We start from the raw sequence: 14,415 nt of genomic DNA on the forward strand, positions 1-14,415 counted from the left end.
AATTTTGAGGATGTGACCCCAAGAGGCTACTTTACTCACACAGATATCCCTACATTCATATACATACTGGCAACATTTACTGAACTCAGTAGGTTAAAAAAAATAGGAAAAAAAGAGATGAAGTTGCATGAGGATAAGTGGTAGAAGGTTGGGAGAGGAATTATAGAGAAAGAATTCTGGGGTGAGCTTGATGAAAACACTATATATATCTATATCTATATATATATATATATCAAACAATAAATACAAAACAAAGTTGTATACCTCCAATAAGCCAATGCCATTACTATTGAACTAGTCCCTAAGTATCATGACAATAACACTGGATCTCTTGGGGAAAATATCTGGGAAACATAAACCTTTCAATTTTTAATGAGGTTCCTAAGATTACAGTCTCATAAAACTCTCTTGGGACATAATCAGTTGGTTCTCTTGACATCAGTAAATGCTATTTAACAACTGCTGGTCTAGAGAGGACAACTTTGGAAAAGTCACCACTGGAAATAATGATTTACAATCATGGTTTTTCTTAATCTCAAGAAATGATGACTCTGATTTTTCCAGTCCAAATTTAATTTCCCTCATCACCAGAAAGGCAAATGTGATAACAACATCATAGAATATATGTGTTGGGTTTTGCAACTTACATCCTTTCAATTCCATGAGTACATCTGTGTGAGTAGAGAAGAGTCAGTGAGGTCACTTACCAGTTCTCCATACAGGAGGGGTAAGTGTTGAATTAGATGCATGCTTGTTTTTCTTTCTCCAAATTACCTTGAGTCTTTGAGTGCCTTGTTTCTTCTCTTTAGAGATTATTGCTGGCCCTTAAGTCAGAAGTGGTTTTCCAAGGAAGACGAAGAACTGTGATGTTGCAGAACAAAAATGATCACTGGTTCCCTGAATGTTATTCCCTAGGAAATGACCTTTCATTTATTTGTGTTCATTACACCCATAAAAATTTAGAAAGAAAAGGCACAAAGAAGTCTGAGTTTGAATTTATCAATTGATTCTGGTTCTTAATCTCATTTCTAAGTGGTATTTGGGAGAGGGTTGTGATTTCATTTTAATGCTATGAATTTTACTGTTCTCACAGAAATGACCTGGAGAAGAATGGCCTCAGAGAATGACTCTTCTGTGAAGGAGTTCATCTTGCTGGGCTTGACACAGCAACCAGAGCTCCAGCTGCCTCTCTTCTTTCTCTTCTTGGCAATCTATGTGGTCTCCATGATGGGGAACCTGGGCTTGATTGTTCTCATTTTTTTGAATCCTCACCTGCACACCCCCATGTACTACTTTCTCTTCAACCTTTCCTTCATTGATTTCTGCTATTCATCTGTCATAACCCCCAAAATGCTGGTGAGTTTTGTGAAGCAGAACACCATCTCCCATGCTGAGTGCATGACCCAGCTCTTCTTCTTCTGCTTCTTTGTGATTGATGAATGCTACATTTTGACAGCCATGGCCTATGACAGATATGCTGCGATCTGTAAGCCCCTGCTTTACAAGGTCACCATGTCCTATCAGGTCTGCCATTTGATGATGGTGGGGGTGTATGTGATGGGGTTTGTGGGTGCAATGGCCCACACTGGTAGTATGCTAAGTTTGACCTTTTGTGATGGTAACATCATCAATCACTACATGTGTGACATACCTCCTCTCCAGAAGCTCTCCTGCACAAATACTGCCATGAACAAGCTTGTGGTTTTCATTGTTGTGGGTGTCAATGTCATGGTGCCCAGCCTGACTATCTTCATTTCTTACACTTTGATCCTTTCCAACATCCTCAGCATTCATTCTGCTGAGGGTAGGTCAAAAGCCTTCAGCACCTGTGGCTCCCATGTAATAGCCGTTTCGCTTTTCTTTGGAGCCTCGGCATTCATGTATCTTAAGCCTTCTAATACATCTGTAGATGATGATAAAATATCTACTATTTTTTATACTATTGTGGGCCCAATGCTGAATCCTTTCATCTACAGTTTAAGGAATAAGGATGTGCATGTTGCACTGAGAAAAACTTTGAAGAAAACAGTGTTTACTTAAGTAGAACCTGTATTTGGTATTGAAGTAAATCTTAGGACATGTGAAGCATAGGACTAGAGGGACTCATTCATTGGTAGAACATTTGCTTAAATGTTTGAGGACCTGGATTAGACCCACTGTCTTGAAAAACTTCAGTGACATCAATAACTATTCAAAAATGTACATTTAAAAGATCTCATGACCTTATTTTTTTCTGAGTATAATATCCAGCTTTGTGTGCTTAAATCCTCACAATTGTAAAGCTAGAATGTAATATACTGGTAGATGGTGGCACAAATGTGTTTGTTCAGATAGATAGGAATTCTTCAAACCTTTCAAAGACCTACAGAATATGGCATTTAAAATGGTTTAGGGTTTTTCTTGACAATGAGTCATAATTGTTCCTGGCAACACCACCTGCACCAGAAAGGAAGATGGACATTGAAGAAACTCGTTAGAGATTTTGCTTCCAATATGGCAAGACTAGCCATTTGGACAAGATACTGCTCTTGTCTGGACTGTTTGACTTTATGCTGTATAAACTTGACATGCAGGACCCACAGAAAAGTGACTGCTGATTCAAGATGGACATTGCTACAGAGTTCCTGCTTCATGGAAGAGTCTGCCAGACAGTCTGCAGGACACAGAGAAAAATGACTGACAAGCTGCCAATAAAAGAAGACAGTTTAAAGTTTCCTGCTTTGCTGAAGAGTCTGCCAGACACATTATGGCCTATAGGCTGAAGATGGAAGATTACAGAAGAACTTCAGGTGACTGAAAAGGCAAGATGTCTCTGTCATTACTAGAGTTTATATACTATCCTTCTGTGGTCTTTGAAGGAGTTGAAGAAAGATAGTCATGGTTATAGTCTTCCTTAGTTAGGATTCAATGATAAGGTACATATAGGACTTTAGACTCACAAATATAAGATAGATAATAGAATAGTCTCTTTTAATCTTGCTAAATGTTAATGGACTAAATATTGTTAACTGTGATTATTATTTGATAACTGTTGTGTGATATATTTTGCTATGTTAAGCTTAAAACCCTTCTTTTTATTTAGACAGGAAAGAGGAGATGATGGGAGATGTCATTCTGTATATGTTTCTCATACGGGTTAATGAATAAAGCACTGTTGGCCAATAGGAAAACAAGATAGGAGGGACTAGGAGACAAGGAGGAAATAGGAAGGAGGAGTCAAGATGGAGAGACTGGGGAGACAGATGCTGGCCCCTTTCCCAGGTAAGAAGACCACGTGGAAATATTAGATTAACAGAAATGAGTTAATACTTAAGACAGAGCTAGCCGATAAGAAAGTAGTAATGAGCCAACAGAATTATATCAAATACAGAGTCTCAGTGCATTATTTGGGGCTGGCGCGGCAGCAGGACAAGACCCGCGCAGCTGGAGGAAAAACCTTACTCCTTACAAATGGTTTTGGGAAACAGATGAATGCTAAGCAGAAGAATGTGCATACAAGTGTGATGATCAATTAATATGAGGTTAAATTGGGTTTTGGAAGAGAAAAGAGTGGATGTAAATAAGCACAATAAAAGTTTGGGTGATAGCAATCAAATATCTGATAGCTTTTTTTTTTTCTTCTTTAATATTCTCAAGCATGGTAAATGGAAAAGTTTGTACAGAAATTCATGGAAGAATAATAAAATTTTGGGTGTCCCAAAGAAGAGACATACCTAAAAAAATGAGTCAAAGTTGCTAGATGCCATCTGAAACAATAGGAAGAGTTAGGTGGCAGCACCTCGATCCTGTGGCTGCATGAGTTTAGTAAGCTGTGTCAAGTGGAAGCATCAACAGAAATGACTTGGTTTTGAGTCTGAGCTTCTAGTTTTGAGCCTTAGTCTTCTTTGTCTTAGATTCTGCATACCTAATATTAAAACTTCTATGGTACACATTACATAAATTTATACACATTTAAAAAATACCACACACTTTGTTTTAAATATCATATTCCAGAAACATAAACATGCATTTTTTCCCACTCAGCTTTCTTGTAGTAAGCATGTTACTTGATACTCAGAGCTTCTCAGTACTTTTTTTTTTCTTTTGCCTTGGGACAAGATTGTGTTGTGTATTTCAGGGTAGCCTTGAAATTATCATCCTCTTGACTTTGTCTCTTGAGGATTGAGATTATAGGCAGTTACCATTACCCTTGGCTTAACAGCTTCTCAGCATTGCTCATGGCCTGCTGCCAGTTCCAGCATAGCTGCCATTGCTGGTATCAGTGTAAACAACTGATCATAGATATTGGTGTTGTGGTCAATGCAGTTGAACTGGGGGAGAATTTGTTTTAATAGATAGTTTGTGTTAAGTTGGGGTAATTTAAGATTCATATATATTTATGAAAATATATTTATTGTCACAGTTATAGTAAGATCAATTCAAACTGTAATATAGAAAGCAAATATAATTTGTCAATATAACAATGAATCAGCATATGGAGAATAGAACAAAGAGCATACTTAAAAGTATTTAAGGAAAAGTAATTTTTGTACTGCTTGGAATGGGTGTAGCATTTTCCCATGCCAAACAAGCACCAATACCTATGGATATGAAGCCAGTTAGAAAGGACTTTATTGGAGGAAAGGTACCATTGTATACACTTATTTTTATTTACTTAATACAAAGCAATAATCCTTAAGACATCAAGATAACCACAAGTCATAGAAGCTAGGTCATTATATCTGAGGCTCATGCAAAAAGTGACACACACACACACACACACACACACACACACACACACACAGAGAGAGAGAGAGAGAGAGAGAGAGAGAGAGAGAGAGCCTTATTTCTGAAGAAAGAATAAATTGCTGAGTCATCTGTAAACTATGAGTGTATATGCACATATAACAGGATCCTTTTGATAAGAATAAAGTAGGAATTCAAAGTAGTAGATTTCAGGCCAGTATGGGTTGACAGCCTCCCTTTTTTTCTTAGTGAAATGTAATATGACATCAAGTCTTACTAATCTTTATATTGCTATCTCAGTGCAGTTCTATATTGCCTTCACTTTCTTTGTAGAATAGTGGTTACTATGCAGATGTGTTTCTGCATGAACTTTCATTGGTGTCTCATCCCCTAGGATAGTGGAAAGTAAGAGTACTAGGTTATTAATGATGTGATTAGTTTAAAACTCATTTAAGTTACTTTGTCATGTTGAAGTTTGCCCTAAACCAATATAACTAGTGTTCTTAAGAGAAAAGAAATGGGGACACATAATCACTAAGAATGGACAGACATATAGGAAAGACAACACAGCATTCCTGGAAAAGAGACCCAAGAGCAAGCAATAGAGTCAGAGACAAATCTGCTTCCATAGTTAATAGTCCCACAAAAATACCAAGCTAACAGCTACAACATATATGCTGAAGACCTGATGCAGAACTCTGCAGGCTCCATGCTTTCTCCTTGAGTCTTTGTGAGCCCATATGAACTTTGCTTAGTTGATTTAGTGGGTCATATTCTTCTAGTGTCCTCCATTACCTCCGACTCCTACAGTCTTTCCTCGCTCTCTTCAGAGGGGTTCCATGATCTCCCAAGGGAGGGACCCAATGGAAACAGTTTAGATTCTCTCTCTCTCTCTCTCTCTCTCTCTCTCTCTCTCTGTGTGTGTGTGTGTGTGTGCATAATGTTTGGCTATGGATCTCTGCACATGCTCCCATATGTTGGCAGAGGATGTCTCTCTGATAACAACTGAATGAGGCACAGATTTATGAGTATAGCAGGATATCATTAGTAATCATCCATTTTTTTTGACCAGTTGTGTTTGCTTTAACACTAATCCACTGGGTTATCTAGTCTCTAGTTCCTGACTATCCAAGTGATATAGTGCATGGGCTTCCTCTTTTAGAATGGGCCTTAAGTTAAATTAGATACTGATTGGCCATCCCACAAGTTCTCAAGGCCATTGCCCAAGTACATCTTTTAGGCCTGAGAAATTATTGGTCAAATATGTTGTGGATGGGTTGGCATCCATGTTTTGTTTCTGGTAGCATTCAGAGTACCATCCCACATCAAAGAAATTAGAATGAAGGGTCCATGCAGACACCAGCTTGACCTCTCCATGTTCATTGAGATGTGTGAATATATTGTCCTTGGCAATGGATCCCTCTGGCAGTTTGCTGAGAGCAACCCTCTGTCCTAGCATCATCCTGGGTTGTTTGAGGAATCTACATGGAAACACCTCCTCCAACAACTTAACCAATGCAACCAAGTCCTGCCAATGGAAGCCTTGTCTGACTCCAAGAGATGGCCAGGTTAGACTCCATATCCCCTATTTTAGGAATCCTTATTAGGATTACCCTCATAGATTCCAGTAAGTTTCCACTGATCTATGTTTTCACACAAAACTCCAAATGCCCACCCCCCCCAATTCCAGACTACTCTCCCTGACCTCTCTTCCTCCATCTTATTTCCTTCCATACTTGATCCCTCTTGCTTCAGTCCTCAACTTCCCCAGCCTTCCAATCAAATGTATTCTATTTCCACTTCTGTGGGACAACTACACATCCCACCTGGACTCCTTTCTACCTAACCTTCTGAGTCTATGTATTGTGGCTCAGTTATCACTTGCTTAACAGCTAATATCCACTTATAAGTGAATACATATACATACATATATATATATATATATATATATATATATATATATATATGGCATGTTTGTCTATTGGGTCTGGATTACCTTGCTCAGGATGATTTTTTTCTGGTTCCATTCATTTGCCTGCAGACTTTATGGTGTCATTTTTAACAGGTAAGTAATACCCCATTATGTAAATGGATGACATTTTATTTATACATTCTTCAGTTGAGGGATTCTAGGTTGTTTCCAGTTTTTGGCTATTATGAATAAAGCCAATATGAACATAGTTGAGCAAGTGTCTTTTTGGTAGAATGGGGTGTTTCTTGGGTATATGCCCAAGAATGGTATAGCTGGATCTTGAGATACACCATTCCCAATTTCTGAGGAACTACCATAATAAAATGTGGTGATATATTATTTATGAATCTTTTAAAGCTTGCCTGAGGATTCATAGTGCAGAACTAGCAACAAACCATAGAGGTCAGACAATGGTGATACACACCTTTAACCCCAGCAGCCATACTAGCAAGCCATATAGTCAGGCAGTGATGGTGCAAATCTTTAATCCCAGGACTCAGGAGAGAGGAAGATAGATCTTTCTGAGTTCAAGGCCTGAACTCCCTGGCCCATCCCCCATCAACTCCCCAGGGAGGGTGAGGCCTTCCAGGAAGGATCAAAAAATCTGTAAAGTCATTTGGGTTAGGGCCTAGGCCCTCCTTCATGTCTCTAGATTAAGGAAGTATCCCACCATGGGGAATGTGCTCCTGAAGTCCTTTTGTGTACCAGGTATACATCCTGGTTTCACTGTCAGAGGTCCTATAGAATTGCCCAGGCCTCCTAACTGAGACCCATGTTCAGGGGGTTTGGGTTGATCTTATGCTGGTTTCCCAGCTTTCAGACTGGGGTACATGAGCTCCCCCTTGTTCAGGTCAGTTGTCTTTGTGGATTTCTCCAGCCTTGTCTTGACCCTTTGATCATCACTCCTCCCTCTCTGTTCGGCTCAGGAGTTCGGCTCAGTGTTTAGCTGTGGGTGTTTGCTTCTGCTTCATCAACTACTAGATGAAGACTCTAGGATGACATATAAGGTAATTGTCAATCTCATTATTGGGGAAAGTCATTTATGGAAGCCTTTCCACTATTGCTTAGATTGTTAGATGGGTTCATCCTTATAGATCTCTAGGCATTTCCCTGGTATCAGATTTCTCCTTAAATCTATAATGGCTCCCTCTATTATGGTATCTCTTTTCTTTTGTGTATACTTTCCCTGTCTCAATCTTCCTGTTCCCTCATGCCCATCTCTCCCCTCCTCTTCTCCCCTTCTCTTTCTCCTAACTCCTTCTCACCTTTCACCATGCTCCCAATTTTCTCAGGAGATCTCGTCTCTTTTCCCATTTCCAGGGGACCATGTATGCTTCTCTTAGGGTTCTCCTTGTTTCCTAGATTTTCTGGCTGTGTGAATTGTAGACTAGTAATCCTTTGCTCTTTATCTAAAATCCATATATGAGTGAGTACATACCATGCTTGTGTTTTTGTAACTGGGTTACCTCACTCAGGATGGATTCTGGTAGTTCCATCCATTTCCTTCAGAAGTTCAGGATTCCATTGTGTTTTTCTCTGAGTTGTACTCCATTGTGTAAATGTACCACATTTTCTCCATCCATTCTTCAGTTGAGGGTCATCTAGGTTGCTTCCAGGTTTTGGATATTATAAATAATGCTGCTCTGAACATAGTTTAACAGATATTCTTATTGTATGAATGTGCATCTTTTGGTATGTGCTCAAGAGTAGAATTACTGGATCTTGATGTAGACTAATTCCCATTTTGCTGAGGTACTGCTATACTGATTTCCAAAGTGGCTGTACAAGTTTGCAGTCCCACCAACAGTGGAGGAGTGTTCCCCTTTCTCCACATCCTCTCCAGCATAAACTGGCTTTGGTGTCTTTGATTTTAGCCATTCTGACAAGAGTAAGATGGTATCTCAGAGTTGTTTTCATTTTCATTTCCCTGATGGTTAAGGATGTTGGACACTTTCTTAAGTTTCTCTCAGCCATTTTAGATTCCTCCATTGAGAATTCTCTATTTAGTTCTGTACCCCACTTTTTAATTGGATTATTTGGTGTTTTGGTAACTAGCTTCTTGAATTCTTTGTATATTTTGGAGATCAGCTCTCTGTCAGCTGTGGCTTTGGTGAAGATCTTTTCCTACTCTGTGAGATGCCATTTTGTCTAGTTGACTGTGTCCCTTTGCCTTACAGAAGCTTCTCAGTTTCAGGAGGTCCCTGAAATTGTCTATCTCAGTGCCTGTGCTATTGGTATTATGACAAGGTTGTGAACTCTCTCCATATCTATTCAATATTGTACTTGAAGTTCTAGCTAGAGCAATAAGACAACAAAAGGAGATCAAGGGGATACAAACCGGAAAGAAGTCAAACTGTCACTGTTTGCAGATGATGTGATAGTTTACATAAGTTACCCAAAAAAACTCTGCCAGGAAACTCCTACAGGTGATAAACAACTTCAGCAAAGTAGCAGGATGCAAGATTAACTAAAAACAAACAAACAAACAAACAAAAAACAATAGCTGATGGGAGATGTCATTCTGTAAATATGTTTCTAATACTGGCTAATGAATAAAGCACTGTTGGCCAATAGGAAAACAAGATAGGCGGGACTAGGACACAAGGAGGACAGAGAAGTAGTAAGGAGGAGTCAAGATTGAGAGACTGGGGAGACAAGATGCCTGACCCATTCCCCTGTAAGATGAGACCACGTGGAAATACATAGATCAACAGAAATGGGTTAATACTTAAGTAGCTAGCCGATAAGAAACTAGTACCTGGTCAACAGCATCATATCAAATACAGATTCTCTCTGTGTTATTTGGGGCTGGCACGGTGGCGGGACAAGACCAGTGGCAGGCAAAAAAGCATTACTCCTTAAATATGGTGACCACTTGGTAATAAGAACTTCCACTTAAAATTCAACAAAAGCTTAAAAAAGCGGGGGGAGGGGTTTATCCAGGATGGTTAAAACTTTTATCCAGGACAGATAAAAATAAAAGTTACACAGAGAAACCCTTTCTCAAAAAATAAAAAAAAATAAAATAAAAAAACACAGTAATAAAAAAGCCAGGATGTAGAGAATCAGGATACTGTATGTTGTATTGTCTTTGTATCATTTGACTGTTGAGAAAATATCAACAACTGTTAAAACAAATGCTGCTAGATAAATCCAATTTGAAACAGAGTACCAGGTGATCCCACATTCAAAACAGCTGGACAAAGCAGCCTTGCAGACTACAGCCAGGATTTCTGCATCTGGATCCCCCATGACAGCGCCCTTTACCAGCAGGAAGTAGTTTGGAAAGAACGATGCCCAAATTCCCAAATATTGTTTATAAATGTTTGTTTTCATTTAAGTGGGTTTGGTTATAAATGGTTAATGATCACAGCCAATTCTTTTTAAAGGTTAAAAAGGGGATTATGGTATAGATATGATTACTTTGTTTTGGAATGGATTTTCATTTATTGATACAATTTAAGGTCAATTTTGTGATATGTATATTTCTCTTGTTTAGGTATTGTGTTTATATAGCTCATTTAGAAATGTAATATATAATGTAGTACAGATTAGATAATTACCTATAATAGTCAAAATTTATAGTGTTAGGTTTTCTAGATATATTGAGGTGCATTTGAAATGAGTAGGCATTCTTCAAACCTTTCAAAGACCTACAGAATATGGCATTTAAAATGGTTTAGGGTTTTTCTTGACAATGAAACATAACTGCTCCTGGAAACACCACCTGTATCATAAAGGAAGATGGACATTGAAGAAACACGTTCTGAAGTTTACTTTCAATATGGCAAGACTAGCCATTTGGACAAGATACTGCTCTTGTCTGGACTGTTTGACTTTATGCTTATAAACTGGACATGCAGGACCCACAGAAAAGTGACTGCTGATTCAAGATGGACATTGCTACAGACTACCTACTTCATTCATGGAAGAATCTGCCAAACATTCTGTAGGACACAGAGAAAAGTGACTGACAAACTGCCAATACAAGAAGACAGTTTAAAGTTTCCTGCTTTGCTGAAGAGTCTGCCAGACACACTATGGCCTATGGGCTGAAAATGGAAGATTACAGAAGAAGTTCGGGTGACTGACCAGGCAGTGAGTTATCTCTGTCATTTATATTTATATATTATCCTTCTGTGGTCTTTGATGGAGTTGAAGACAGATAGTTATGGTTATAGTTTCTTTAGTTAGGATTAAAGATAAGTTACATAGACTTTAAACACACAATGATAGGATAGATGATGGAATATTTTCTTAAATCTTACTAAATGTTAATGGACTAAATATTGTTAACTGTGATTCTTATTTGATAACTGTTGTGTGATATATTTTGCTATACTAAGGTTAAAACCCTTCTCTTTATTTAGACAGAAAAGAGGAGATGATGGGAGATGTCATTCTGTAAATATGTTTCTAATACTGGTTAAAGAATAAAGCACTGTTGGCCAATAGGAAAACAAGATAGGCGGGGCTAGGACACAAGGAGGAAAGAGGAAGTAGTAAGGAGGAGTCAAGATGGAGAGACTGGGAGACGAGATGCCTGCCCCATCCCCCGGTAAGATGAGACCACATGGAAATACATAGATCTACAGAAATGGGCTAATACTTAAGACAGAGCTAGCCGATAAGAAACTAGTACCTGGCCAACAGCATTATATCAAATACAGAGTCTCTGTGTGTTAATTGGGGCTGGCATGGTGGCGCGACCAGACCAGGCGGTGGGGAAAAACCTAACTCCTTATAAGTAGCTCTACTATACACAGACAATAAAGGGGCTGAGAAAGAAATCAGAGAAATATTACCCTTTACAATAGCCACAAGCAACATAAAATATCTTTGGCTGATGCTGACCAAACAAGTGAAAGACCTATATAGCAAGAACTTTGCTTCTTTAAAGAAAGAAATTAAAGAAGATACCAGAAAATGGAAAGATCTCCAATTCTCTTGGATAGGTAGGATCAACATAGTAAAAATGGCAATCTTGCTAAAAGAAATCTACAGTTTCAATGCAATCCCCATCAAAAATACCAACACAATTCTTCATAGACATTGAAACAAAAATACTCATCTTTATATAGAAAAACAAAAGATCCAGGATAGCCAAAACCGTCCTGTACAATAAAGGAACTTCCGGGGTCATCACTGTCTCTAACTTCAACTCTCTATAGAGTAATAGTTCTGAAAACAGCTTGGTATTGGCACAAAAATAGACAGGTAGATCATTGGAATTAAATTGAAAACCCTGATATTAATGCACACATCTATGAACACCTGATTTTTGACAAAACATCTAAAATTATACAATGGAAAGAGAAAAGCATCTTCAACAAATGGTGCTAGCATAACTTGATACTGGTGTGGAAGACTGTAGATAGATCCATGTCTATTGCCATGCACAAAACTTACATCCAAATGGATCAATGATGTCAACATAAATCCAGCCACAGTGAACCTCTTAGAAGAGAAAGTGGGAGATATCCTTGAACTAATTGGTACAGGAGACCACTTCCTGAACATAATACCAGTAGCAAAGACTTAAAGTTTTTAGTTATACAAGTCTTTCATTTGTTTGTTTAGAGTTTCAAGATATTATTTGAGGCTATTATGAAGGATGTTGTTTTCCTGATTTCTTTCTCACTCCATTTGTCATTTGTATATAGAAGGGCTACTGATTTTTTTTTTTTGTAGTTACTATTCAATCCAGTCACTTTGCTGAAATTGGTTATCAACTGCAGAAATTCCCTGGCAGAATTTTTAGGGTCATTTATGTATAGTGTCATATCATCTGCATATAGGAATACTTTCACTTTTTCACTTCCAATTTGTATCTCCTTGATCTCTGACTTAGAATTGATTATATTGCTTTGAAGAGACACCATGACCATGACAACTTTTATGAAGGAAAACATTTAATGGGGTCTGGCTGGAAGTTCAGAGTTTTAGTACATGATCATCATGGTAGGAAGCATGATAGCCCACAAGCAGCACGATGATGGAGTGGTATCTGTGAGTTCTATATTGAGGTTGAGAGGCAGGATGATGTGAATGTTGCACTAGACCCATCTTGAGCTTATGAAACCTCAAAGCCTATCTAGTAGTGACTCACCTCCTCAACAAAGCCACATGTATTCAAACAAGCTCACACTTCCTAATAATGCCACTCCCTACGGGGTTATTTTTATTCATAGCACCACAATCTCCTTCAGTTGTCTTATTGTTATAGCTAAGAATTTGAATACCATATTGAGTAGACATGGGGAGAATGTACAACCTATCTTGCTCCTGATTTTTAGTGAAATTGCTTTGAGTTTCTCTTCATTTAATTTGATGTTACCTATAGGTCTGCTGTAAATTGTCTTTATTATGCTTAAGTATGTCCCCTTTATCCCTAATCTTTCCAGGACTTATATCATGAAGGAGTTTTAGATTTCGTCAATGGCCTTTTCTAGATCTAATGTGTTTTTATTCCTTTCAGTTGTTTATATGGTATATTATATTTATTGATTTTCTTATATTGAACCATCTCTTCAACTCTGGAATGAAGCCCGTTTATCATGGTGGATGATCTTTTTGAAGTTGTGTGTGTGTTTTTATTATTTTACTATTTATTATTATTATTATTATTATTATTATTACTTTTCTTATTTTACATATTGATCCCAGTTCATTCACCCTTACATTCTCCTGACCCCCCTCCCATTCCATTCCCCACCCACTCCAGAGGGAAGGTGAGGCTTTTAATTTCTGTTTGCAAGTATTTTATTGATAATTTTTGCACTTAAGTTGATAAGGGAAATTGATCTGTAACTCTCTTTCTTTGTTGAGTCTTTATGTGATTTGAATATCAGTGAGACTTGGCCTCATAAAATTAATTGGGCAATATTCCTTTCAAATATATTTTTAATTGATTCTTTGTATGTTTTACATCATGCGTCTTGATCCCAACCATCTCCCTGTCTCTTCATATTAGCCTGTGTAACCTCCCATTAACAAAACAAAAATCCAAAAGAAAAACAAACAAACAAAAAACTAAAAATGATGACATATAAAGTAGTCATCAATCTCATTATCAGGGAAGGGCATTTAAGGTATCCTTCCCTGGAAAGCAGAAAGGAGATGGATTGGGGGTTGGGAGGAGGACAAGGGGAGGAAGAGAGGGCGAGGGAACCAGGATTGACATGTAAAACAAGCTTGTTTCAAATTTAAATGAAAATATATTATCAAACTAAAAATGAATAAAAACAACCAACCTAACTAACATACACACACACACACACACACACACACACACACACACACACACACACAAAAATCTCAACATGGAAGTTCTAGTGTGAAACAGTGAATTATGCAGTATACCCATCAGCCCATCTTTACTTTTAAGTGTTCATTGCAATGAGTTATTGGCCTGGTTCAAGGCTTCCAGCTTCTACTACACTGCTGATACTGGTCCCTCACTGGGACTCCTCTTGGATACCATGTTGTTGTCTTGTGTCACAGAGATCTTGCAGCTTTGTATCTGAAGGTATGGCCCCTTCAAATGCTCTATAGATTATATATGAGGTAGATGTTGCAATGACTAATTTATAGCCCTTATTCTGTGCCTGGGTGGTAGCTGGGTTAGTCAGTCTGACAGCTTTCCCTCTGGATACCGACAGAGCATGCTCTCTTGCATTGCCCTGGCTAGCTCATCCTCTGTAGCAGGTGACAATGAG

General features: G+C 38.2%; 2 protein-coding genes across 2 annotated transcripts in view; one reads left to right on the plus strand and one right to left on the minus strand.

The window, feature by feature from the left end:
* Window positions 1–14,415, minus strand: part of Spa17 (sperm autoantigenic protein 17) — a 380,810-nt gene that overhangs the window by 311,959 nt on the left and 54,436 nt on the right. The gene's annotated exons all lie outside the window — the stretch shown is intronic.
* On the plus strand, window positions 1,096–2,040 carry LOC127231529 (olfactory receptor 145). The gene has a single exon (XM_051197110.1). It carries the CDS (start codon window positions 1,096–1,098, stop codon window positions 2,038–2,040), a length of 945 nt encoding a protein of 314 aa, XP_051053067.1.

This window comes from Phodopus roborovskii, unplaced genomic scaffold (genome assembly GCF_943737965.1).
Source record: "Phodopus roborovskii unplaced genomic scaffold, PHOROB, whole genome shotgun sequence".
NCBI lineage: Eukaryota > Metazoa > Chordata > Mammalia > Rodentia > Cricetidae > Phodopus > Phodopus roborovskii.

Excerpts from the sequence above, each read along its gene's own strand:
- LOC127231529 (XM_051197110.1), top strand. The coding sequence starts at position 1,096 with ATGACCTGGAGAAGAATGGCCTCAGAGAATGACTCTTCTGTGAAGGAG.